This window comes from Myotis daubentonii, chromosome 2 (genome assembly GCF_963259705.1).
Source record: "Myotis daubentonii chromosome 2, mMyoDau2.1, whole genome shotgun sequence".
Taxonomy (NCBI): Eukaryota; Metazoa; Chordata; class Mammalia; order Chiroptera; family Vespertilionidae; genus Myotis; species Myotis daubentonii.
Genome location: NC_081841.1, coordinates 49,677,932 through 49,704,824, shown reverse-complemented (window position 1 = coordinate 49,704,824; position 26,893 = coordinate 49,677,932). Strand labels below are relative to the sequence as shown.

General features: G+C 46.2%; 2 protein-coding genes and 1 pseudogene across 4 annotated transcripts; 1 reads left to right on the top strand and 2 right to left on the bottom strand.

Annotated features, from left to right (window-relative positions):
• Positions 1-2,691: 2,691 nt before the first annotated feature.
• On the top strand, positions 2,692-6,260 carry FKBP11 (FKBP prolyl isomerase 11). 3 transcript variants are annotated; one of them, XM_059682724.1, is made up of 6 exons: positions 2,692-2,958; positions 3,135-3,200; positions 3,570-3,657; positions 3,919-3,952; positions 4,467-4,537; positions 6,020-6,260. In XM_059682724.1, the coding sequence occupies exons 1-6, from the start codon at positions 2,827-2,829 to the stop codon at positions 6,235-6,237; spliced, it is 609 nt and encodes a 202-aa protein (XP_059538707.1). In that variant the 5' UTR covers positions 2,692-2,826; the 3' UTR covers positions 6,238-6,260. The 3 variants fall into 3 exon arrangements, with proteins under 3 accessions (XP_059538707.1, XP_059538708.1, XP_059538710.1); XM_059682725.1 differs by lacking the exons at positions 2,692-2,958; positions 3,570-3,657; XM_059682727.1 differs by lacking the exons at positions 2,692-2,958; positions 3,135-3,200 and having other exon boundaries at positions 3,576-3,657; positions 3,884-3,952.
• Positions 6,261-6,629: 369 nt separating this feature from the next.
• Positions 6,630-18,644, bottom strand: CCDC65 (coiled-coil domain containing 65). The gene is made up of 8 exons (XM_059682723.1): positions 18,285-18,644; positions 17,599-17,766; positions 9,902-10,071; positions 9,245-9,383; positions 8,063-8,260; positions 7,647-7,865; positions 7,138-7,290; positions 6,630-7,028 (listed from the first exon to the last, which is right to left on the bottom strand). The coding sequence occupies exons 1-8, from the start codon at positions 18,414-18,416 to the stop codon at positions 6,711-6,713; spliced, it is 1,497 nt and encodes a 498-aa protein (XP_059538706.1). The 5' UTR covers positions 18,417-18,644; the 3' UTR covers positions 6,630-6,710.
• A 5,717-nt stretch (positions 18,645-24,361) lies between these two features.
• LOC132226531 (protein INCA1-like) lies at positions 24,362-25,010 on the bottom strand (annotated as a pseudogene).
• Between the last annotated feature and the right edge of the window lie 1,883 nt (positions 25,011-26,893).

The window sequence follows — 26,893 nt, the reverse complement described above, 5'->3', positions numbered from 1 at the left end:
TCTCCTGGCTAAATCCCATATTCTAGCCAAACTCGTCCATTCATTTCCCCCAAATATCTGGCCCTCTTTCTCTCTTGTTTGAAAATACCACTTTCCTTTAAAGTCTTCAGAGCTGCCTGTGATCTCATCACAAGGACTTTCCCCCTGGTCTGGCTCCTTTAGCTTTGTTAGCACAGCTCATTCAACACCTCCCACACATTCCCTTCCATTGCTGTGCAGTCCTGTGCCGCTTAATAGATGATCTGGTGTAGCCTATTGCTCCTAGGCGCCAAGCCTGGACAGTATGTTGCTGTACAGAACCATACAAACTACATCAAGTACAAGAGAATGTAATGCAATAAGAAACCACAGTAACCAGATGTATGAGGCTGCTATTGGTGTAACAGCATACTGTTTTACACAAGCTTTTATTATAAGTAGAAAGAGCACAATCTAAAATAACGGTAGCCCTAGATGGTTTGGCTCAGTGGATATAGCATTGGACTGAAGGGTCCTGGGTTCAATTCTGGTCAAGGGGACATGCCTGGTTGTGGGCTCGATCCCCATTGTGTGGTGTACAGGAGGCAGCTGATCAATGATTCTCATTGATGTTTCTCTCTCTCCCTCTCCAAAATCAAGAATATATTTGAAAAATAAAAATAATGGTAAAAAGTATAGTGTAGTAAATACATAAACCAGTAACATTTATTATCATTATCAAGTATGTACCGTACATAATTGTCTGTGCTCTACTTTTATATGCCTGGAAGTACAGGCGACTTGTTTACATCAGCATCACCACAAACACAAATAATGCACTGGACTATGACATTAGGACAGCTGCCATATCTATGACATCACTAGGCTATAGAAATTATAATCTTACAGGACCACCATTGAATATGCAGTCGGTTGTTGACTGAAACATCATTATGTAACGCAGGACCATATGTTGTTAATTCATTTAATATTTAATTTAAAAAATTTTATAACAGTAATTTTTATTGTAAAACATCCAAACAATATATAAATGTATATTGTGGAATCTGTTCCCCTCTACTCTTCTCCCATCCCCAAAGGGAACACACTTATAGTTCCTTTTCTAAATATACTATACATATTTGGAGAAAGGTTAAAATATAAAGGGGCTCATCACATCCATTACTCTTGCTTTTAAAAACCTAATGTATACATTTGTCTGAGATTTTCCATATTAGTATAGTTAGGTCTTTGTTTTTGGTGTGTTTTTTCTTTTTAGTATTGTATGCTATAGTTACTCAAAATAAAACATTTGTGTAGAGTCTTATATGGAGGGTATTGTTCAGTTAGTATGTAGGGGACTCCAGACATGATCACAATCTTGTCCTTGCCATCAGTGTGCTGAGTCTTCAGAGGAGGGAGGCATCCTTCCTATATAATAAAAGGCTAATCTGCAAATCCAACCAGACGGCAGAACGACTGCTACTTAGCCAGAAGCCAGGCTCACGGCTGGCGAGTGTAGCCTCTGCGGCAGTCGGACATCCTCCGAGGGCTCCTGGACTGCGAGAGGTCACAGGCCCAGCTGAGGGACTGTCCCCCTCCCAGTGCACGAATTTCAGACACTGGGCCTCTAGTACACAAATTACCACAACACAAGGAAAAGTAATGTCCCTGAGTGTATGCCTGAAGTTCAGAAATAAGCCATACATCCCCCCACATGCCTCAGGAGTCAGTGATATTTGAGTTTGGTCTAAAGCAGTGGTTCTCAACCTTTTTGTGGCCATGCCCCACCTAAGCATCTCTAAAATCCTGACACACACACCCCCCCCCCCCGTGACATATAATTGTTATTCAAAAAGTGACTCCTGTTGATGTGTAAGAAGCCTAAAAGGCCATTAACTTAGTCTAAACAAGCATCCAAAGAACATGGCATCCATGAAAGAGAAAAATAAAAGAATGAAAGGACAGTTGAAGTACTGAGGAAGAAATCACTAAGAAGTTGTTAAAAAAAATGTGAAGTGATAGGAAAAATAGCAAAGTTTCAAAACAATAGAGAACTGAAAGGCATAAATATGTCATATATTTATATACTGTATATGAGGCCCCTAGAACCATAAGAAATGCAAAAAATTCAGTTAATAACTCAAATTGCCCCCCTTAAAAATCAAATTGCCCCCCTGTGGGGCATGTGCCCCATGTTGGGAACTGCTGGTCTAAAGTGAGCCTGACAGGTGAAGGAAGAGCATAGCATGAGACTGGGCAGAGATGAAAACACTTGCAGGATCACCTGTTGTCAGACCTCCAGAAATTCCAACTGGAAGGGGGGAGGTGGGAGAGGGATGGGCCAGCCAGACACTGCCAGGATAGGTGTGAGGAGCCGTGTGTGGTTGGCAAAATCAGAAAGCAAACAAGCTGGACTCAGGCAGTCTTGGGTTTGAATTCTGTCCCTGTCGCCACCAAGCTAGATGACCTTGGGCAAACTAACCCGAGCACCCAGTTTCTCATCTGTAAAATGGAAACCATTCTGGCTACCTTTCGGGGTGGTTTTGAGGATTACAGACGAGGGCCTGCCACACAGGTTAATAATGGGTGTTGTGTGTCCCAGGCCCTCGCTGTGGACAGTACGCGTACTGACCGACCAGTCCGAATCCAAACCTCGGATCTTAGAGGGTAGGGAGGGCTCCCTGTGGCCTCCGCCCCCCAGGAGGCGGGGACAAGGTGGAGGATGGGCGGCAGGAGGAGGGGCTGGTGTGTCTCCACCCGCCCCGTCCTGTCCGGTCCAGCCTGGGCGCTGAGAGAACCGCTCTTCTAGCCGCCGCCGCACCGGCAGCCGGTCCTGGTGTCCTGCGCCTGGCGCCGTGTGGAGTCATGACCCTGCGCCCGCCGCGACTCCCGCTCTGTCTGCTGCCGCTGCTGCTGCTGCTCAGCGGGGCGGCGTCCCAGGCTGACACGGGGTTCGAAACCGAAAGTCCTGTCCGAGTCCTCCAAGTGGAGACCCTGGTGAGGAGATTGTCCCTGTCCGGTCGCGGGGCAGGTCTTGAGCGCGAATACAGGTCGGAGAGAACCTGCGAGCCGGGGGGAGAAGTGCGGGGACTACTGAGTTGGGGGGTGTCGGGTCTAGGGGCAAGAACGGCATCTTTGGAGGACCCTCCATGACTCCTGTAGTCCGATCATAGGTGGAGCCCCCCGAGCCGTGTGCGGAGCCTGCTGCCTTTGGAGACACGCTTCACATACACTACACGGTGAGGGGTGTGGGGGGCCCAGGCGGAGCCTGGGAGGGGGCGGCGCCCCGATGAAACACGTCAGCTTTGGCTTGGACACGTGGCGAGTGGTTCGGGGAGTATAACTGGGCTCTGGGGTCTTCGCGCACGTGGCGGGTGGAGGTTGGGGGAATGTTCCTCTTCCTGCCCATTTCCCCTCCCTGCTTTCCCCCCAGTTCCTCCGGAGCACTGAGAAGTGAAGGGTGGAGAGATCTCCGAGCAGTGCCAGTCCTGTGGGGTTTCCTGTTCCTTTCTGCCCCGAGGGGAGTGCGCGGCTGCAGCTGCTAGGGGGCTGAGCCTGCTGGGAGGGAGGGCTACCAGGTGTGAGCTCCGGATGCTCTCTCCCCCCAGGGCAGCTTGGTAGATGGACGTGTTATTGACACTTCCCTGGCCAGAGACCCTCTGGTTATAGAACTCGGCCAAAAGCAGGTGATCCCAGGTATGTGGCCTGTGCCTCCCACTCATCCCAACCTAAGTGCTTTCTTCACCCTTTGAGTCCCTAAGCTGCCTTAGAAATGGCCCCTCCTGAGGTTCAAACCCCACTTCTAATATTCCTCCTGCCCCATACCCTACCAGAAGGGAGCCAGAGATTTGAGAAGCGGGGAGCTCAACTAAGGGTGAAGGGGGAACCATTGATCTCCTCTCCTGGGATCTTGGGAATGTAGGTAACTTCCTGTTCAGTTATGTCTTCTTCCTCAAGGTCTGGAGCAGAGCCTTCTAGACATGTGTGTAGGGTGAGTATCTGGGCAGAGAGGGGCTTGGGTACTCCCTTTGCATGGCTAGAAGCGTTCTCTGCTATCCCTGCTTCTAGAGGAGGCAGGGAAACATGGGACAAAGGACCCTGGCTCTGCCTCAGTCATTGGGACCCCTGAGGGCGTCCCAAGCCTCTGTGCCTCTCTGGCTGTGGGTTTTGTTGGAGCAGTTGAGGCAAGTGGGCGGATGTATACCTTTGCTGGTCAACCTGTTTGGTATAAAGTGGGGAAAAAAGTCATCTTTTGGACATGAATACCTAGAGCAGTGGTCGGCAAACTGCGGCCCCTTGAGTGTGGCTCTTCATGCAGGTGCGCCCGTACAGTGCGATTGAAACTTCGTGGCCACACTCAAGGGGCCAAAGAGCCGCATGTGGCTCTCGAGCCGCAGTTTGCCGACCACTGACCTACAGGGTTTTGCTGGTGGGGCTTCAGATGGACTGAGGCTGCTGGCCCACCTGCTCCCACCTCTGGCTATGACTTACATTCTTTCCCTCAGAGAGAAGCGAAGGGCAATCATTCCTTCACACTTGGCCTATGGAAAACGGGGATTTCCACCATCTATCCCAGGTAAACTGACTAGAGCTCTCTTTCAAATCATCAAAATACCCCGTCTCTCAGAGCTATACAATTTGGAGCTTGAGAAGGTCTAAGTCAGCTTGCTAAAAGGGACAGCGGTGGCTGGGGCCCTCTTTTTTCCTCTTAGATCACCATAGGGACTAGAGAACCTGTTAATGTTCACCTGGTTTGCCCTCTGGCAGCCAGCAGCTTTTTAGAAAGGAGACACCTCCTTGTGCCACATGGGTCTGCTGCGCATGTCACCCTTCCTAGAACGTTGGACTAATTTCCTGTCTTTTTCCTACAATTACAAATGGTGTAATTTGTGCAGTTGGCATGGCTTCTTGCTGCATCTCCACCCTTCCTCTCAATCTTTACCAGGGAAGAGATAGGAAAAATGATCACAGTCAAGTAATTCAAAACAAAATGAAACAAAAAAACTTTTAAAAGCCAAGTCCACCTCATAACTTTAAAAGCCCTCTCAAGTCACTGTTGATTTTTACTCTTAAAGGCCTGGGATTGAACAGATTTCACAAGATGTGTGTCTCTTGCTTTTGGTTATAACACATGTTCTATTAGCTAAAATGTGTTATACTTCAGAGCACCGGGGTAAAAGTTATTATCCCATTTCCAGCTTAGAGGGAGACCTGGAGAGAAGACAGGGTGACTAAAGAGAAATGAACCCTTACTCAAAGCTCTATTACCTTCTGCTTTCTAGTGCTGCTTCTATCTACATTTCTCTCCCACTTCCCACTCATTCCCCCATATCTACTTTCTTTTTTTTTTTTTTTTAATATATTTTATTGATTTTTCACAGAGAAGAAGGGAGAGAGACAGAGAGCTAGAAACATCGATGAGAGAGAAACATCGATCAGCTGCCTCCTGCACACCTCCCACTGGGGATGTGCCCGCAACCCAGGTACATGCCCTTGACCGGAATCGAACCTGGGACCCTTCAGTCCGCAGGCTGACGCTCTATCCACTGAGCCAAACCGGTTTCGGCTACTTTCTTAAGACACATCCTTCTTCCTCTCCAGCTCTTATGTTAGAACACCTATCTTTTCTAATAATTTCATTGAATATGCTCATTGGTTGGTGGAATTTAAAAGTCTAGTTAAATTCAATTCATTTCAGCCCTGCAAAGATTGTGTCCTTGTGGCTGTTTGGAAATGGAGTACAGTTAGTATAGAGGTTTCTCTCACTCATAAATGGAGAACAGTGTGTACATTTCAGATCCATAGGAAATTTTCCTGTGCTGTCAAAGACCCATCATGGAAACCAAGCCACATTTGTATATTTGGGGTAAACATGACTATCACTAGACTCTGCTCATAACCCATCTCTGCCTTGTCTAAGGGAACTCAACCCCACATTTAAATCTTGCCAGCTTCATAGCTGTTGCTCTGGTGTGGCCTGCCTTCCCTGTTTTCATTCATTCAGAGTCCCAGATAAACTGCCCAGAGATCCTAACCCTCACCTCCTCTCTGCCTCCAGCGGATGCAGTGCTGCAGTTTGACGTGGAGCTGATTGCACTGATCCGAGCCAACTACTGGCAAAAGCTGATGAAGGGCACTTTGCCTCTGGTGGGCATGGCCATGGTGCCAGCCCTCCTGAGCCTCATTGGGTATCACCTATACAGAAAGGCCAGCAGACCTAAAGTCTCCAAAAAGAAGCTCAAGGAAGAGAAACGAAACAAGAGCAAAAAGAAATAATAAATAATAATTTTTAAAACTTCTTTGCATTCTTCAACTGATACTTTCTGAGGCTACTTTTGTAAGTGGGAATGAGGTGAGGGGACTGGGGAAAAGGCATTCTGAGTTGGATCTTGTCTGTCATGGGGGAGGGGGTTAGAGGCTTTGAGTCACCTCTTCCCCTGGCCTCCTCTTCCTGTCCTAACTTACTTCAGGGACTTGTTCTTGAATTCCCTTCTGATTTTTAGGTCCCGGAGGTATAGGTTTGGCTACCAGGGTGCCCTGACTCCAGGAGCAATGCTTCATTGAGAAATAAGCCTCCTAGTAGTTGCCTAGCTATTCTCTCCATGCCCTGGGGCTGCCAAAGTGTACTGTTCTGTCCAATATGGCAAAGATATAAGAAGCTCATGAACTCTATGAGAATTTTTAATAGCAAAGTCCTCAGGTCTCTCAAAAAAATTCTCTGGAGAATGAAAATAGATTTTCTCCTTGTATCACAGGATGTGGGAGATCACGTGGGCTGCCTCAATGATGTTGTAAGTGGCTGGACTTTTTTTGTCATCTGGCTGGGTTGTAGGTTTAGACAAGGCCTGGGGTAAGTTGCTTCGGTAGTTGACGATGAAGAGTGGGTTGAGCTGGCTCAGCACTTCATCACTCACTGAAATGCCATCCAAGTACCGCTTGAGCATCTCCCGCAGCTTCCCGTTGATTTCTAACAATTGGGTACGTCTTTGTTGAAGGCTCAGTTGCTCTAGTTTCACTTTGTTGAACCTTTTCCAGAAATTATCCATCCCTATGTAGTCTGCTATCACCTGGGAATTGATTTAAAGGGAGGTGTGTAGGGGGGCCCATTAGTGAATACAGCCCAGGGTCCATCATCCCCAACCTTACGCCAAGGCCTCTGGGCCCTGGGAACTTTACCTTTGCCAGCTCCTCAGTAAGCTCCTCCGGGATAATTTCCTCTATCTCCTCCTGCTCCTCCGGAGTCAATATTGAAGAATAAAAGGGCAGCACTTTTTCTGCCTCTGTTTCAAATTTCCTACATATTTCAGCAAGTTTAAGGATCTTTTCACCCTATTGAACGCAGGAAGACACCTTTTATTAGAAAAGAGGTGGGAAGGGGAATAGTGGAGTTGGTTCCCTGTTTGAACCAGGGAAGCTACTAATTTAAGTGGGAGACGAGTAATATACACATCTAACACAGAGTGCTTACTGTATGGCAAGTATTTGACATTCTTATAAAATCCATTCACTATTCATGCATTTAAGTTAAAATGTGAGGGGGAAGGGAACATGAAATAAAAAAGGTATTCCAAGTGTCCACTCAGGCAGGAAGCAGGAGGATGCCTCCTCTACCATTCTCAAACCCTTTTTACTTCACAGGGAGCCCAGTTCTTTGGTTTTGTTTGGACCACCCTCTCCCCTGTTACCTTATCAACAATCGCTCTCAGAACTTTGAGGGTGGCATTACTTTCCAGAGTGAGTTTGACTAAATTCTCCTGTGCTATTTCCCGGACATGAGTCCTTTGGGCCTTAAGTTTCCGTAGTTGTACAAGGACCAATTCCTTGTCATCTCGAATGTACTGGTTCTGTTCTTCACTCTCACGGCTGTGCACCATGATCTTGCCTTTCAAAATAAGTATGGAATCCTGGAAGAACAGAGTAAATTAGAAGGAAACACTTGACTGGCTGAGGGTCTTCAGGGAGACAGGTGAAAAGACTGGGGACAGAAATCAAAGCATATCTTTCCCCAACCGGTGATGAGGCCCAGTAGAAATTGGGGGAAGATGAACAGGGGATAATGGAGCAGTTAAAGCAGTGAGTATTTCTGGTTGGCTGCACTAACCTGTAGTTTCTGTATTCTTTTCATCTGTACTTCAATGTCTTTGGAGCTCTTCTCGTCCTTCACTTTCAAAGTCTCAAAGGCAATCTTTCGATCCTCTGTGGCATCAGTGTAATTCTTAAGTGCATCCTGGAACCTTCTCCATAGATCTTCTACTACACTCTCTAGTTGCAGTCTTAGAAAGTGCTTCTCTTCTATATTCTAGGAAGTGGCCCCAAAATACCCAATGCTCAGAATTACCCTTTTAGTGACCTTTCACTTCCACCAGCAACCTCACACTCTTGCACTGTTTATACCATAGTATAAACATAGTATAAACATTAGCGTTGCCAATGAAAATGCCTACAAAGACCAGGCAGATGATATAAATAAGTGCTTTGGGCTAGATGGAGCCTGTGGTGAACCAGAGAGCAAACGCTCTTAGCAGGGGGAGTGGGGAAGGCACAGCTGCTCAGCTCCATGTGAGTGTCTCCATTTGGAAATATTGACCCAGGGTTACCAGACCTTCAGATTTTTCAAGGGAAGGTGAAAATTTGGGTTTTTATGTGAAATCCCCATTTTTTAAATTTGGGAACCTTATTTAAATGTTTTACAAAACAGTACAGGGCAAAATAAAAACAAAGAATCTCATACTCAAACCCAGGTCTGCAGGCTAGCTAAAGTTTGCGGCCTACAGGATGGTGGAAAGCACTTTGGCCAAGAGGCCAGAAACTGGATTCTCCTCCTGGCTCTGCCACAAACCAGCAGCAGGACTTTGGCAGGTCATTCTACTTTACGGGGCTTTAGTTTCTTCATCTACAAATCTCATGGCTATGCACCATGATTTTGCCTTTCAAAATAATTATGGAATCCTGCAAGAACAGAGTAGATTAGAAGAAACACTTGACTAGCTGAGGGTCTTCAGGGAGATAGGTAAAAAGACTGGGACGGAAATCAGAGCATATCTTTCCCAGGTGAAGCCAGATGGTTTCCTTGTTGCTTTTAAGCTTTAAAATGCATTTCCTTGATATTTCAGAATGATCCTCCCGCCCGACCAATTTTCAGAAAAGTACAAAAGGCAATAGGGGTACCTACAGTGGCAACAGGCATTTCATTATGTTGGTTAAAGGGATCTCTTTGAGCTCTGCTAGTCTGGAGCATTTTTCTCTCCTCTCCCAGCTCTTGCCCATTACTTCCCCTCTGTACCTTGTTTTTGAGATCATCCCACATGCTCTGGAACTCCAGCTTGCTTTCATACTCAGAATCTATGTAGTTCTGCTCCATGGCCATGAAGACATCTTGTAGGTAGCGAATCTCTTTTTCATGTTGTTCAATAATTGTCTTCCTACGGAAGATAAGACACTGTCCCTGCTCTGGGGAATAAAGCAAATGGACCAATAATGACAACTCAAAGCAGTATGTAATAAAACTATATGAATGGTACAAACTCTTAGGTACTGAAGGAAAACAGAGGGAAGGAGGGATCTATTTCCTTTAGGGCCGAAAAGAATGAATAAGATTATTTTTATTTTTGAATAGGTTAATATATTCATGTGATATAAAAATTAAAAAGTGCAAAGGTTACAGTGAGAAGTCTCCTTCCCATTCCTGTCCCCTGCCAGATGGGTAGGATTTTGATAGTTGACAGTGGGTGATGAGACATTACAAATAGGGACCTGGCACGAGCAAAGGAAGGCTAAGGCCACAAGCTTAAACCCACGTTAGTTTAGAAGGAAATCAGGATCTTTTCTGCTGAAAGTAATGTCATCATCAAGGTGGGATGCTCCAGGGTGCTGGCCACCTGCTTACAGACAGCTCCTTGACACAGGCTCTATATGCGCCCTTGGATTCAAACCCCCATACCTTTCTATCTCAAACTCCTTGGTTAGGGTCTCCAGCTCCATGCTGTAATTTTCCTCCAGGAGGTTGAGTCGGCATCTCTGCAAGGCCAACAGCTGGTCAATGTTGTGCATGTGGCTGCGCAGGGCATGGGCATACTGCTCATCAGCTTCTGACAGGTCCTTAGCTAAAGACTGGGCAGGAAACACAGAGTTACCATTTTGGCTCGATGACTTCTGTGTGAGAAAATTAAAGATGTATTCAGCTGGTTAGCTGGATGACTTTTCTTTGGATCAAAGAGTGCTGGTTCTCCCGCAATTGAATTTAAAGTCAGAGTGACATCAGAGAACCCCATATAGCCAGCCAGTGTCCTAGGGACAACAAACATTTACAGTGATGGTGCTACCACTAAAAGGAATCGGATTCATAGAGAAATGGCTGCTTCGAAATCTGAGGCAAAAATAAACAAGGTGAACCTAGGGTATCTTGTCAGGGAAGAGAAGGAATCAAGCATTTGTCCTGCCTTTTTAATATATATATATATATATATATATATATATATATATATATATATATATATATATATATATATATATATATATATATATATATATATATATAATTGATTTCAGAGAGGGAGAAACATCAATAATGAAAATCATTGACCAGCTGCCTCCTGCATGCCCCCTACTGGATCAAGCTCACAACCCAGGCATGTGCTCTGACCAGGTATTGAACCCTGATCTCCTGGTTCATAGTGGATGCTCAAGCACTGAACCACACCGGCCAGGCACCCAGGACATATTGTTAAATGAAAAAGTCAATGGGCAGAACAGTATGTAATACTACCATTTGTGTAAAATAATGTTTACTCATGAAACTAATGGGCATTGGGCAGCTGGAAGGCACCAGTGGGAAGGAATTTTCACTATGTAACTTTTTATCTTTTTAATTTTGGACAATGGAAATGTAGTACCCATTCAAAAAAGTAAAATGAGCTCTGGCTGGTGTGGTTCAGTTGGTTGGACATTGAGTAGAAGTGTGGTGTTTCTTATCCCAAAAAAATAATTAAAGAAAACTTTGTGTCCTAAAAAAAAAGAAAGCAAAATGAAATTAGAGTAAATAGAACAAAGAAGCATTTACTGAGTTCCCATATGATCCAAACACCTTGAGTCCCACTGTGAACTACCACAACCTATGCAGAGCTAGCTTTCACCTTATGTTTACATGAAAAAGAATCTTATGAAATAGTTTCTGATAATGGATGACTATTCACTCACTCAACAAATGCTTATCCAGCACTATGCTGGATACTGAGGATTCCGAGACTAAAAGACATCCCCACTGCCCTCAAAGGAGCTTGCAGTCTTGAAGTAGGAAAAGAGTTATACAAACAGAATGTTACTGTTTAACATGCTAAGTGATATGAAATTAATGATTTACCAGTGACACTGGGATATAAGGAACGGAGTGCCTACATCTAACTAAGAACACTGGGGAAGGCTTCACAGACAAGATGCCATATGTATCACTTTTTTTCTCTCTCTTTTTTTTTAATTAAATCTTTATTGTTCAGATTATTACATTTGTTCCTCTTTCCCCCCCCCATAACTCCCCTCCTCCCAGCTCCCGCCCCACCCTCCGCCCTCACTCCCCACCCACTGTCCTCATCCATAGGTGCACGATTTTTGTCCAGTCTCTTTCCGCATCTCCCACACCCCTTTCCCCCCCAAGAATAGTCAGTCCATTCCCTTTCTATGTCCCTGATTCTATTATGATCACCAGATTATTTATTCACTTGATTCTTAGATTCACTTGTTGATAGATGCATATTTGTTGTTCATAATTTGTATCTTTACCTTTTTTTTTCTTCTTCCTCTTCTTAAAGGATACCTTTCAGCATTTCATATAATACTGGTTTGGTGGTGATGAACTCCTTTAGCTTTTCCTTATCTGTGAAGCTCTTTATCTGACCTTCCGTTCTGAATGATAGCTTTGCTGGATAAAGTAATCTTGGTTGTAGGTTCTTGGTATTCATCACTTTGAATATTTCTTGCCATTCCCTTCTGGCCTGCAAAGTTTCTGTTGAGAAATCAGCTGACAGTCGTATGGGTATTCCCTTGTAGGTAACTCGGTTTCTTTCTCTTGCTGCTTTTAAGATTCTCTCTTTATCTTTTGCTCTTGGCATTTTAATTATGATGTGTCTTGGTGTGGTCCTCTTTGGATTCCTTTTGTTTGGGGTTGTCTGCGCTTCCTGGACCTGTAGGTCTATTTCTTTCACCAGGTGGGGGAAGTTTTCTGTCATTATTTCTTTAATTAGGTTTTCAATATCTTGCTCTCTCTCATCTTCTGGCACCCCTATAATTCTGATGTTGGTGCGCTTGAAGCTGTCCCAGAGGCTCCTTACACTATCTTCGTATTTTCAGATTCTTTTTTCATTTTGCTTTTCCAGTTGGGTGTTTTTTGCTTCTTCGCATTTCGAATCTTTGACTTGATTCTTGCGCTCCTCTGGTCTGCTGTTGGGTGTCTGTATAATATTCTTTATTTCAGTCAGTGTATGCTTAATTTCTAGTTGGTTCATCACAACATCGAGGGTCTCATTAGATTTCTTGAGGATCTCACTACAGTTATCGGCGGTCTCACCAGTCTTTTCGAGGGCCTTACTAAGTTTATCGGCAGCTTCTAGACAGTTCTTAAGAGACCTTAAAAGTGTGGTTCTGAACTCAATATCCTCCATTGACAGTTTTGTCCTGTTTCTTTGTCTCCGCATTTTTTATGCTTTCTTGGTACACCCCCTAGTGGTCTTTGTGCGCAGTCTTGTTGCCTTTAAGCCTTGATTGATGTCGGCAATACCAAGGGTGATTTGACCTCCAGGCTAACTGGCTATGAGAGTCCGCTGTGTCTGCAGTGGGAGGGCTTCTGTGCTGGATCTCTAGGGCGGTGCTAATCTAGCGTTTGCCTGAGGCTATCCGGCAAATGGTTCTGTGCAGGGCTTGGGCGGGGCGGGTCCCCGGGGATCTGCAGGTCCAGTGGAGCGAGCAGTTATGGCTGCTCTCAGTTCCTTCCCCAGGGGCTCTGCCTCTCAGAGTCCCAGCAATGGCTGCAAACCTCGGAGAGAAAGCTGCCTTCGAGTTCCGACCGAAGCCAGACAGTCCCGCTTCTCCCGTTTGAGTCTTGGTCCCCAGAGACTCGCCCGGATCTGGAGCTCAGAGTCTGAAACTCCCTCCCGATTGAAAACAACAACCACGCCCTCCGCCGCCAGCCCGCTCAGCAAGCGCACTCCGCACCTGAGTATTTCACTTCAGCACTGCGCCTCCTCTGAGTCTGGGTATGATATTCTCTTTCCTCCTAGTTGTAGAATTTCCACTCAGCCAGCCTTCCTGTGGTTCTGGATGATGTCCGTTCTGTCCTTTAGTTATATCTCTGAAGTGGTTGTTCGAGGGCAGCAATCTCCGGCGTTAACCTATGCCGCCATCTTGGTTTCTCCTGTATCACTCTTAAAGAGGAATCAGAGTTTGCCAGGAAAACTGAGGAGATGGGAAAAATAAAATTCCAGGTAGAGGAAATAGCATGTATAAAGGCACAGGTAAGAAACAAGGCTGGCTATGAAAGGTACAGGTAGAGTGTAGATCATGAAGGGCTTTGCTATTCTTTCCGTGGAGTATGGATTTTTTTTCCTGTAGAAGAGGGGAGCCACTGGAGAGACTTAAGCAGTGGAATGACAGGATCAGATTTTGTTTTAGAAAGATAATCTGGAGGTTCAGGTCAAGATGGTGGCATAGGTAAAAGCAATACTCAAATCCTCCTCCCACAACCACATCAAAACTACAACTAAACTTACATAACAACTATCATTAAGAATCACCTGAAATCTAGCTGAACAGAAGTCCTATGAGGGGCAGAGCTGCTGAATGGGCTGATCCCACATCCACATGTAGAGAGATACCTTGGATGCAGAGGTCCCCCCTGAGGCATGAGGGGTCCCAGCCCCACACTAAGTTCCCCAAACCAGGGTTCCAGTGCCAGGAAGAGAAGTCCCCATAACTTGTGATTATAAAAATCAGTGGGGATTGTGGATGAGTGAGACCGGGGCTTCTGGAGTCCTAGGCAGTTCCTCTTAAAGGTCCTACCCACAGACTTACTTGGACTCACTTCCTCTAAGCTCCAGTGCTGAGGCACCAGGGACATACAGGGAGGAACTAAATTGTCTGGCAAGGAATCGAGTTGTCTGACATTAAGGCAAGAGCTGGAGGAGCAGTTTTTTCCCAGACAGAAGTGTTGGCAGAGGCCATTGTTCTTTTTCTGGGCCCTTGCCCCACAGAGCCTGCAGGCTGGTGCCATATCTGAATCTCCATCAACCTGGCTAACACTGCTGGCCCAGCTCTGCTGATTCCCTGAGACCCCATCCCATTCATCTTGTTGGCCCAGTCCAAGCCATTTCCTGTGGCTTTTCCATACAAATGGCCTATGTTGGTAAATGCTTCAGACTTTTCTAAAATTTCTCAAACAAGCAGCATCTGGCCCTCGCCTGTTTGACTCAGTAGATAGAGTCGACCTGCAGACTGAAGGTCCCAGGTTCGATTCCAGCCAACGGCACATGCCCAGGCTGGGGGCTCAATCCCCAGTGGGGGGTGTGCAGGAGGCAGCCAATCAATGCTTCTCTCTCATCATTGATGTTTCTAACTCTCTCCCTTCTTCTCTGAAATCAATAAAACTATATATTTTTTAAAAAGACAAAAAATGGACACTAAAAAAACAATGATTGGCTATTAAAAAAACAAAACAAACAAGCAGCATCTGGCCTCAGCATGCCACATACCTTTCATTAAGTGACCCCAGGCCTGGCACTAGTGGCAGCCAGCCTTAATTCACAGCTTGGCCTCTGCTCGGCAAATCCAATTCCAGCACAAATAGCAGCCATCTACATATTGCTTTGTAGTTCATGAATAGTGGCCCCGGGCAGGACAAAGGTGGCAGCTGACCTTGATCTGCACCTCCCAGGAGGCTCCAGAGCCAGTGCATTTGGGTGGACAGCTTCAGACCAGGTCGAAGTACCACACAAACTCCTCCACAAAGGATACATTCAAAGGGTGGACTCAGCAGTCACTAGAACCCTGTTGAAGTAAATCCTGCTCTGTGGGGTCAGCCCCTGCATAGCTGATCTTCCATGGTAGTTGCAATTAGTCTTCACAACCTATCAGCCTACGGGTAAATCCCTCCCATTGAGGTGCCAACAGCAATCAAGGCTCAACTACAACAGGAAGGTATACAGAGCCCACATGGGGGGTGCACCTGGAGTGCCCAGCTCGGGTGATTGAGGAGGCTGTGACACTGGACCCTACAGTACACCTACTACTCTACCAAGATAGGGAGATGTAGCAGCTCTACCTAATACATAGAAACAAACACAGGGAGGCAGCCAAATGAGACAAAGAAACATGTCCCAAATGAAAAAACAGAAAAAGACTCCAGATAAAGAACTAAATAAAATGGAGACAAGCAATCTACTAGATGCAGAGTTCAAACCACTGTTTATATTAAAATGCTAAATAAACTTAGGGGAAGAATAGATGAACTTAGTGAGAACTTCAATAAAGAGATAAGAAACATAAAAACATAGATAGAAAACATGAAAAAGAACCAGTCAGAAATAAAGAATACACTAACTGAAGTGAAGAATACAGGTAATCAAAGGTGAAATAGGTGAAGCAGAAGCAGAGGATCAAATTAGAGATTTGGAAGATAAGGAAGCAGAAAACATCCAATCAGAACAGCAAAAAGAAAAAGAATCCATAAAAATGAGGATAGTATAAGGAGCCTCTGGGACAACTTTAAGCATACAAACATTTGCATCATGGGGGTGCCAAAAGGAGAAGGGAGAGAACGAGGAATGAAAAACTATGTGAAAAAATAATGATGGAAAACTTCCCTAACCTGGTGAAAGAAATAGACATACAAGTCCAGGAAGCACAGAGAGTTCCAAATAAGAGGCCTACACCAAGACACATCATAATTAAAATGCCAGCCGAAACCGGTTTGGCTCAGTGGATAGAGCATCGGCCTGCGGACTGAAAGGTCCCAGGTTCGATTCCGGTCAAGGGCATGTACGTTGGTTGCGGGCACATCCCCAGTAGATGTGCAGGAGGGAGCTGATCGATGTTTCTCTCTCATCGATGTTTCTAACTCTCTCTCTCCCTTCCTCTCTGTAAGAAATCAATAAAATATATTTTAAAAAAAATAAAAAAAAAAAATAAAATGCCAAAGGTTAAAGACAAAGAGAGAATCATTTTTTAAAAAATATATTTTATTGATTTTTTACAGAGAGGAAGGGAGAAGAATAGAGAGTTAGAAACATCGATGAAAGAGAAACATCGATCAGCTGCCTCCTGCATACCCCCTACTGGAGATGTGCCCGCAACCAAGGTACATGCCCTTGACCAGAATCGAACCTGGGACCCTTCAGTCCACAGGCCGAGGCTCTATCCACTGAGCCAAACCAGTTAGGGCGGGAGGATCATTTTAAAATATATTTTTTATTGATTTCAGAGAGGAAGGGAGAAGGAGAGAGAGAAACATCAACGATGAGAGAGAATCATTGATCAGCTGTTTCCTGCATGCCCCTAAGCCCGGCCAGCAGGTAGAGTGGCTGAGCATTGACCTATGAACCAGGAGGTCACAATTTGATTCCCAGTCAAGGCACATGCCTGGGTTGCAGGCTAGATCCCCAGTGTGGGGCGTGCAGGAAGCAGCTGATCAATGATTCTCTTTTCTATCTCTCTCTCCCTTCTCTGAAATAAATTAGATAGATAGATAGATAGATAGATAGATAGATAGATAGATAGAAAAGCCTAAGGGGAAGGAACCTGTGGGCAGAGATTAAAATAGAATGAAAAAAGCGATACAGCAAAATTTCTTGGCAAAAAAGATAGTATGGCCCAGTGTGGCTCAGTTGGTTGAGTGTTGTCCCCTGTACCTGAGAGATCACTGGTTTGATTCCCAGTCAGGGCACACACTGGGTTGGGGGAGCAGGGGGCGGAGTTCAGGAGGCAGCCAATCAATGTCTCTTTCTCATCGATGTTTCTCTTTCTCTCTCCCTCTCCCTTCTTTTCTCTCGCAAATCAATAAAACCTTTTTTTTTTTTAAATGGTATGGATACAAGAACCTCCCAATAGCATAAGGATGACTGACTGAATTTCTTGGAGATCCAGAACTGCTCTTACCCACTGAGATCTTCTCAGCCTTATCCAGGGCTACTGAAGTTGAATCAAAGAGGCAAACAGAATTTGGTTGAATAAAGCACTAGAGTAGGAATCAAGAAACCTGTGCTGAGTCCCAGCTCTCTCATCGACTGGCTGAGTGACCTTGGGTGAGCCATTTCCTTCCTCTGGAACTGAGTAGTCTCACATTGAAATGAAGATGTAGGACTAAGTTCAAGTCCTGGGGTGATGTCTACTGTGCCTCATAACTCTAATATTGTATAGTACTGGTTTGGGGCAGTAGATGACTAAAAGCAAGGGCTCCTCTAAGCGAGGGAGAGGGATGACCACCCAATAGTCTCCTCTTCATCTCAGTGAAAGTTGTTATTACCAATAGCCTAGTTTCATCACAGCCCCCTGCTTGTGAGGGCGTTAAGACTGAATAATTACTTTTCTTGGCCCATTCTACTAAGAGAAGAGATCAAGGCAGCCATGTTCAAGTATTTCCTTGGGAAGAACACCTACCTTGATAACACTGTCCTTGCAGTCTACCACTCGTTCAAATGTTTGGCTGAGGATCTCAATGTCCTTATGAAGCTCTTTGGTCTTGACTTCTCGAAGAACAGTTCTCCACTGTGTGTTAATCTTATTAAGGTTCAGAGCACTATTGTGCTCCTCCTTGGCCAGCTTGTCCTGTGTGAAGGAATAAACACACCTGAAGGAGGTCAGGGTTAAAAGCCCTAATACAGCACAACAAACAAGATTGCACTTAGTTTGTCAACTGTCACTTTTACCCTTTGTCTTTTCCGAGGGGCCAAAGCTCCTAATGGCTAACACTCAGGTAACTCCTGTTCGTGTTTTGGGAGCATCTCAAGTAAGACGGGAACAGCCAGATGGCATTTTAAGGAGGGGAAGGGTGAATTTCCTTTAGGATGGAGGCGTCAGAGCAGGACACTCCAGGGAGACCATCAGAGTTTCGAACAGTTGGGATGGCTGAGAACACCTACTGTCCCAGTTCTGGGACTCAGTTGTGACTGCCAAGCTCTATACCACCGCCCCTCCTTCCAAACACTGTTGCCTGGAATCTAAGTATATTTAGGTCTCAAGATTTCCGGAGGAGGGAGGCCAGCATAAAAATGACGCTGCCACAATGGCAGCAGGGTCAGCGCAGGGAGGGGGTGGGCTGGGCAGGGGTAATGAGGAAGCATCACCTTCAGGAACACGCTCAGGAGCCGCTCCTTCCTCCTAGCCACCTCCTCATCTGCCAGCAACCTCTGCTGGAACAGCAGCAGCTGCTCCTCATCCGACAGGGGCGTCTTGGCCTTTTTCCCTTTCTTAGACATAGCAGGCTAGCGGGCTGGATCTGGGCCAGGATCCTGGGCCCGCCGCGGCCAGCGTTAGCGGGGGAGAAGGAGAATGCCCCCAGAAAGAGGCCTTCTGCAACTGCCCCTGGACGGTAGTGAGACCGTAGACCTTAGTCCTGAGCTAAAACAGCCTGGGACAACTGGGCGGCCGGGCTCTCAAGCCGAAAGACGCATCGCCGTCTCCTAGCAACGGGATCTTGCTAAAATGGCGCTGGGAGGCGCGGAAGAGAGGCCCTGCCTTGGGGCGCCCTCTGCCGCCTGGAGGACCGCAGTGAGGGGTTTTTTTGTTTTGCAAGAGGATAGTTTTATCCTCAAAATCGATAGCCTCCCAACTGAATCTTTTAAGATTTTTTTTTTCATGGCATTGCAATATTTTAAAATACAGATAACAGCCCTAACCGGTTTGGCTCAGTGGATAGAGCGTCGGCCTGCGGACTGGAGGGTCCCAGGTTTGATTCCGGTCAAGGGCATGTACTTTGGTTGTGGGCACATCCCCAGTAGGGGGTGTGCAGGAGGCAGCTGATCAATGTTTCTCTCTCATTGATATTTCTAACTCTCTATCCCTCTTTCTTCCTCTCTGTAAAAAATCAATAAAATATATATTTAAAAAAATAAAAATGAAATACAACAAATTTTGGAGATAATATGGAGAACCGGGAACCCTCATGAATTGCTGGTGGGATTGTAAAATGCAACCACTTTGGACAACAGTTTGGCAGTTTCTTTTCCTCTTTCTTTCCTTCCTTCCTTCCTTCCTTCCTTCCTTCCATCTAATTGTTTTTACTGAACAATTTATGAATCAGGTAGCATCCCATCTAGTAAACAGAATGTTGCTCTAGCAGTTTCTTAAATTTTTAAACATAAATTTACCATGCAATATAGCTATTTTGCTTTTAGATATCAGTCTAAGATATCTAACTACAGATGCATGCTACAATATGAATAAATCTCAAAAACATGCTCATTGAAAGAAGCCAGACACAAGAAACCACATATTGGCAGGGGCTTTTATATGAAATATCCAGAAAAGGAAGAAGCATTGTGTCAGAGAAGGCAAATGTGTATCCAGAGTAAATTTCTATTTCAGTAAGAACAAAACACTGCCCTTCCATGATGGAAGTGATCCAATTTAGTCAACCTGTTCACCCATGGCACCATGTAGGGGGACCTAGTGTTGGTCTCTGGCAGATCGGGCACTCAATAATTCCCATAGCCAGGTTGGCCTTGGTGAGTGAAAGTTCATGTGTCTGAATTCATGCAAAACCTCCATCCCTGCCATGATGGCTGCTTTGTTTATAAATCCATTGGTCAATGACAGGGTGTCTGGGAAAAGAGACTGACTGATATCCACAGACGAGGTCATCCTATCCACTTGATTATTAAATCCTCCTCTGCTGAGGTCACTCTTTGTGTGCATTCACATGGGACACAAATACTTTTACTTTTTTTTTTTTTTGCCTTTTCAGTCAGGTCTCTCCACATACCTCTTCTCCAAATTTCCTTGACACCAGTTTTCTAACCATGTTCCTTCCAAGTCCCTGACCATTCATGCCACAGCCATGAGTTGGTATATATAGTCACACATCTGGTCTTTGCTCCTTCTAAACAAAGTGAACAACCAGGTACACTGCTGAAAGTTCTGCCCACTGGGAAGATTTCCCTTCACAACCACCTTCAGGGATGTCCCAGAAAAGGTCTATCGTACTGTGGCTGTTCACTTTTGGGCGGTGCCTGAATACCGTGGAGAACCATTTATAAACCTGCTTCTCCTCTTCCTCTGTCACTGATTATAGGGAATCCTCCTGAGGCTATAGGTGTACAGTATGTTGGGAGAGAGAGGCCCTGGGCATTTGGGCTACTTCTTCAAGTAACTTAATTGTGCCTTCAGGGCCTACTTGGCACCATCTTGTATATACCACATACATTTGATGACGGAGTGCTGCTGTGCATGCCCAACTTTATGGCGCGGTGGGTCAAATAACACCCAGTTCATGATGGAGAGCTCAGGTCACATAGGAACTTGGTGACCTGAGCTCTCCATGGTGGCCTATGGTTAAGCATTCATAGTAGGCCAAGAGGTGTTTCTCAATATAAGTGTTTTGTAGTTGTCTGCAAAGGATGGTAGGGGGCTTTGCTCCAAAATTCTAAGGGCTTGGACTGTGATTCACTGATAGGGGCCTGCCGAAGGCTCCAAATAGCATCTCACTCTGCCACGGCTATTTCAAGCACCATTGAATCTTCTGAATCATGTGGCCCAAGCAGCAAAGCAACTTGCACAGCACCCTGACCTGTTGCAGAGCCTTCTCTTGTTCTGGGACCCACCCTAAACTAGCAGCTTTTCAGGTTACTTGGTAAATAGGCCAAAGTAACATACCCATATGAGGAATATGTTCCCTCCAAAATTCAAAGAGGCCCGGTAAGGTGTTATGTCTCTTTTTTGGTTGTAGGAGGGGCCAGAGGCAACAACTTATCCTTCACTTTAGAAGGAATATCTTAACATGCCCCCGCATCACTGGTTTCTAGCCATAAAATTTGGCTATTTGGCTAGATCAGCTTTAATAGAGGGTGTTGGCCCCCCATAGCCAGGGTGTCTTTCCTGGAATCCAATGCATGTCAATGGGCCTACAGGCACCCTCTGGTGCCACAACAGAAGCACCCCTCCCAACCCCCCATGGAACCTGAAATAGTTGGGGGCATGCCTGAGGGCTACTGAGCACATACTTAAGCAGAACAAAGGAGTACACATTGAGCAAGAAACAGAGAAAGGTATTCCCACACAAGGTGATAAGCTCAGCACAGACTGTGTGGGCTTTTTATCTGTGTCCCAGGCCCACGGTCCATTCCTACATGGCTGAGCAGGAGTGAAAGACTGGACATTAGCCTGCCTTTTCCAACACAAGTTTTCCAACAGGTGATCCAAGATCCCTGTGAACTAAATTATGACATAGGGCTGCACAGTTGATACACCTGAGGTAGGCTAGTGAAAGTGTATTCCTGGCCTTGCCAGCTGAAAGCAAACTACTTCTGATGGTTCTTATTGACAGGGATGGAGAAAAAGGCATTTGTGAGATCAATAGCTGCATGCCATGTACTAAAGGACTTGTGAATTTGCTCAAGTAATGAAACAACATCTGGCATAGCAGCTGCAATTGGAGTCACCTCCTGGTTAAGTTTACAATAATCCACTGTCATTCTCCAAGATCCATCTGTCTTCTACACAGGCCAAATAGGTGAGTTGAGTGGGTGCCACTGGAAAAAGACCAGATTATCCTATGAGATTACTCTCCATAGAACTTCTTTATTTATAAAAATATGCTTTTATTGATTTCAGTGAGGAAAGGAGAAGGAGAGAAAGATAAAAACATTAATTATGAGAATCATTAATCAGCTGTCTCCTGCACACCCCAAACTGGATACTGAGCCCACAACCCAATCTGGGCATGTGTCCTGACTGGGAATAGAACCGTGACCTCCTGGTTCATTGGTCGATGCTCAACCACTGAGCCACGCCAGCCGGGCCCAAGTTTCACTCTCACATCAATGTTTCTCTCTCTAACCCTTTCCCTTCCTCTCGCTCTCTAAAAATCAATTAAAAATCTTTTAAAAAATTAATCTACATACCATAACCTTTTTACCTTTTAAATTTTGTTTTGCTTGTTTTTAACCAACAGGATATTTAGACATTTAATGTAGTCACATGTATCAGTATTTTTCTTTAGGCTTACTGTTTCTTTGTTGTATACTGTTTAAGCAGTTTTTTCCTATCCTACCTGGGATCCAACCCGAAAGCCAGGCATGTGTCCTGACGGGGAATTGAACTGGTAACCTTTTGGTGCACTGGGCTCATTGGATTCTTATAGTAACACTGCAAAGTGCTGTTATTATTTTTATTTTCCAGATGGGAAGTGATGCTTGTAGGAGTTAAGTAAGTCACTCAAGGTTATACAGCTGCTGAGGGACAGCTGATGGGGAGGGGATATTAGTTTAGACTGACCAGTGGCCCAGGAGAGGACTGCATTTTTGGCCTTCCAAGGAAGCTACCCGTCTTCACAGGGTACAAGCTATTCCAATAACGCTTATAAAGCAATCCTTCCCGACCCTGACATGCCTCTCTCTCTCCCTCTTTCTCTCTTTCTCCATAATTTCTGTGAAGGTTTTCTCTTTTGCCCTTCCTATGCACCCCACCCTGAAATCCAGACTCTTCTCATAGCTTCACAAATCAGCTCTGGGATGGATGCAGAGGCTCTTGTTTCCATGGTGATGTGGAGAGGCTGGTACACCACACACCAAGTGTAGGCGATGCAAAGAACTGGCCAAGCATCCAAAGGTGTCGGCAGTGGCCAGGCTCCAGGAAAAGTGATCGATGAGAAAGCCAAGTCTGAATGACTGGACTTCCCTCAAGCTCCAGAGGAACCTCCACCCCCACCACGCCCCCTGCCCTCCCCAAACTCCTAATTTGGGAGTAAGAAGATAGGAGCCCTAGACGGCCAGGGCTCCAAAGCAGAAGCTACTGCCCCTGACTAGTTTAAAGACAAAGCCTAATCTTGACAGGAAAGACTGCCCAGTGGGGGCTGCCCACCTCCCCGGCCCCCTGCCTTGCCTCCTTCTCTCCGCTGCTCTGACCTCATTCTTGGGCCACCTGGCTCTCGGCCAGGGCGCAGGAGGGGAGCGGGGAGCCGGCAGGGGGCAGAGTCTCCCTCATTCGAAGCTTCTGCAGATTCCTTCCTCAGCTCCTGCCACCCCTGCTTTCCCCAGGATTATTTTCAGCTGACAGGCTGCAAAGGCGCAGTAGGTGGATCTCAGGACAGGATTTGGGTTCTGGCAGCGGCTGTGAGTCTCTGAACTTTTGGTCTAACGCGTGATGAGCCCCAGTGAGGTGAGAGGTATTTAGGGCCACAGAATGAGGGGCTAATGCAAAGGGCACTTAACTTTTCCTGGCAAAGGTTTCTTCTGAGGTTTTTTGTTTGTTTGTTTGTTTGTTTGTTTGTTTTTGCTCCGTTGAAAACATTAAAATACCCTAATCACAAGGAGGAGTCTTAGTCATCCATTCAATAACTATTTATTGAATATCAATGATTATATATTCATAGGTGGCTGCATCCAATAAAAAACCAGTGGTTACACATTTCTTGATGGTTCTTTTAAAATATATATATATATATATATATATATATATATATATATATATATATATATATATATTTATTGATTTCAGAGAGAAAGGGAAAGGGAGAGAGAGAGATAGAAACATTAATGATGAGAGAATCATTGATTGTCGGCCTCCTGCATGCCCCACACTGGGGATTGAGTCCGCGACTCGAGCATATGCCCTGATTGGGAATTGAAATGTGACCTGGTTCATAGGCTGATGCTCAACCACTGAGCCACACCAGCCAGGCTATGGTTCTTAACCTTAATAGTCCTTTTTTGAGGGCAGGGAAGTTACATACCCTTTGAAATTGTGATAGCAAATACAGACTCTCTTCCAAAATGAATGCAAATCTACAAACATTTTTCTTTTCTTTTTTTTTTTTTAACTTGTTTTCCTTTTAATGATAGCATAGGAAAGAGAACACTGCAGGGAGCAAGGCTGGGCGGCCATGGGGCTTGGGGCGTTCCGGAGAGGAGGGGGTGAGCTGGGAGGCCCAGGGGCTGTTAGTGCCTAGTGCGGAGACCGGAGAGGAAGCTGGGAGAGGCCCAGGACAGGCAATGCCTTTGGGGGTGGGTGCCTGAGTCAGCACTAGCATGTTGGGTAGGCATGGATGGTTTCTTTACCATCCATGGGCCTTTTTTTTTTTTAATTTCTTTATTGGTTAAGGTATGACAGATGTGTCCTCATTTCCCATTAACCCCCAACCTCCCCCCCCCCCAACCCCGCCATGGGCCTTCTTTAGTCTGTGGAGCCTTTATAAGGGGCTTATTCCTCATTCCTCAGGCAGCTCCATCCCCGGGTATTGAAAAGGGGGTCCCTACTGTCTGGAACAGTGCTGTAGGGGGTCAGAGAGCTCAGCTGCCTGGAGAGCAAAGATCCTTCCTGGACCAGGGGACTGCGGGGAGACCACAGCTGCTGGGCCCTGCCAGGGGGGAGAAAGGGGTCTTCTCCCTGTGGGTGGGTTGCCCCCTCCTCTTCCAGGTCAGGGTGTTCACTGGTGCTGGGGAATCCACAGCTCACTTCGCCAGGCACCAGGGGCTCAGCTGCAGAGCCAGAGCCTGCACTGGGCCTTCTTTAGTTTATTGACGATTCTCTGTCGCCTCCTTAGGTGGTAAGTGACAGCCTTTACTCAGGCTGGGATGCCCCCAGGTCCCTGCATTCCTGCCAGATATGATCTCCTGCTCTTCGGGAAAGCTTCTCAGGGGGTGGCAGCCCCTCAGGGCGGTGCACTCCAGGCTGGGAACAACCAGTGGCTCTCAGAGGGATGGGATGTACTGTGCTGCCATCCAGGTGGAGCTGGGACTTTGACTAAGGTTCTCCCAGAAGATGTCTCCATAATGCTGGGGTGTCAGCCTGAGGCTCTGGGAAGGCAAGCTTGGGGGTGAAGATCGGCTGACCCCCCCTGGAACACCTCCAAACATTTTCTTCTTCTTTTCTTATCCTCATTCGAGGATATTTATTCCATTGATTTTTAGAGAGTAGAAGGAAGGGAGGAAGTGGGGAGAGAGAAGGGAAGAGAGAAATGAGAGAGACACAGGGATTGGTTGCCTCCCGCATGCACCCTGAGTGGGGCTAGGGACCAAACCCATAACCAAGGTACGTGCCCTTGACCAGGAATTGAACCTGAGACCCTTCAGTCCTCAGGCCAATGCTCTAACTACTTAGAAAACTGGCCAGGGCTACAAGCATTTTCATAAGATGTTGGGAGCCTTTTGAACCCCTGGATGTAGCTCATCCATGGGCTCCAGGGCATAAACTCCTGGTCTATTACGGGCCCACTGCTGGGCACTGAGGATACAATAGTAAATTAGATAAACCTGACTGACCTTGACAGGTGAATGGAAGACACAGACTAGTGAAGAGATGCTTAAAGTAAGTGGAGAAATCCAGGTGCAGGGAGACTCGCCTACCTAGATCAGGGGCCTATGGAAGGCTTCCTAGAATAAGTGATAGGTAAGCTGAAGAAGGAACAGGGGCTTGCCAGGCAAAGCCCTGAGGAAGAACACGTTGAGCAGTGAGAAAAGCACAAGTAAAGGCCCCGAGGAGAGAGAACAGCAAACCGGTGTGGCTGGCTCAGAGGGACCAGGAGGAGGGCTGCTGAGAGGGGATGGGAAAGCTAAGTGCCATCTGTAGGCCCCGGGAGGCACGAGAACGAGGCGGCAGCTGCTGTCCTCAAGGACTCAGACAAGAAAGCCAGGGGTTATGCAGTGTCAGGTCCGATCAAATAATTGAATGGATACCCCCTCCCCTGGAAACTGACCTTTAGGCCACTTCACAATGGACGTTCCACTTGCTTAGACCGCATTCCACTTGCTAAGACCATTACTCTCCCCTCCGGAGTTTCCCAGAATCCGGGCCTGCACAGAGAATGCTCTGCCCAGAAAAAGCCTGCCTAGAGTCCTTTAAAAACCTCTGACTCCCCGTCTTTGGGTGCTGGCGCCATTTTGGGGCTCAGACCATCTGGTCTCCAGATGACCTAATAAATTCATAATTCCTCACCCCGTTTGGCCTCGAGCGTTCCTCCTTCAGCGACCCTAACATGCAGTGGAAGTGGAAGTTAGACGTTGGAAATGAGCATAGGGTGGTATGGGAGCATGTGGGAGGAGCTTTAAACTCAGTCTTGGGGATCAGGCCCAGGGCCCAGGAAATGAGACTCATTGATACATTCAGTGTATCCAGAATACCCTGAACCTCTGAAACCACTGAGAAGGGGAGGAAGGAACCACCAGTGCACTTTGATTTGTCTGTGCCTCCCATTAGGAACATCTTTTATGCTGGAGGTGAGGAGGGCTGCGCAGCAGTGAGCTCAGCTGTGCCTACTTTTATTTTATTTTTTTAATTAATTTAAGAGAGAGGAAGGGAGAGCTAGAAACATCAATAATGAGAGAGACTCATTGATTGGCTGCCTCCTGTATGCTCCCTACTGGACACTGAGCCCACAACCTAGGCATGTGCCCTGACCGGGAATTGAACCAGGAGACCTTGGTTCAATGGGTCGACTCTCCACCACTGCACCATACTAGCTGGGCAGTTCTACCTACTTTTTAAGGGCTGTGGCCAGAGGTGGCCTTGGCTAGAAAAGTCGGGGAGGAAAAGTGGCTTGGTCCCTGGCTCCCCCTGTGGGCCTAGGGGTGGAACTGGGAGAGCACGGGATGAGGCAGGGAAGCAGATGTTGCAATGATTTATTGCCAGTGATTTACATGCCAGGCACTGTCCTAAATACTTAGCAAATATTAATCCATAACACTCCTAGGAGCAAGGTATGGTCATCTTCCTCCTACAGGTGGAGCAAATGCGGCCCACA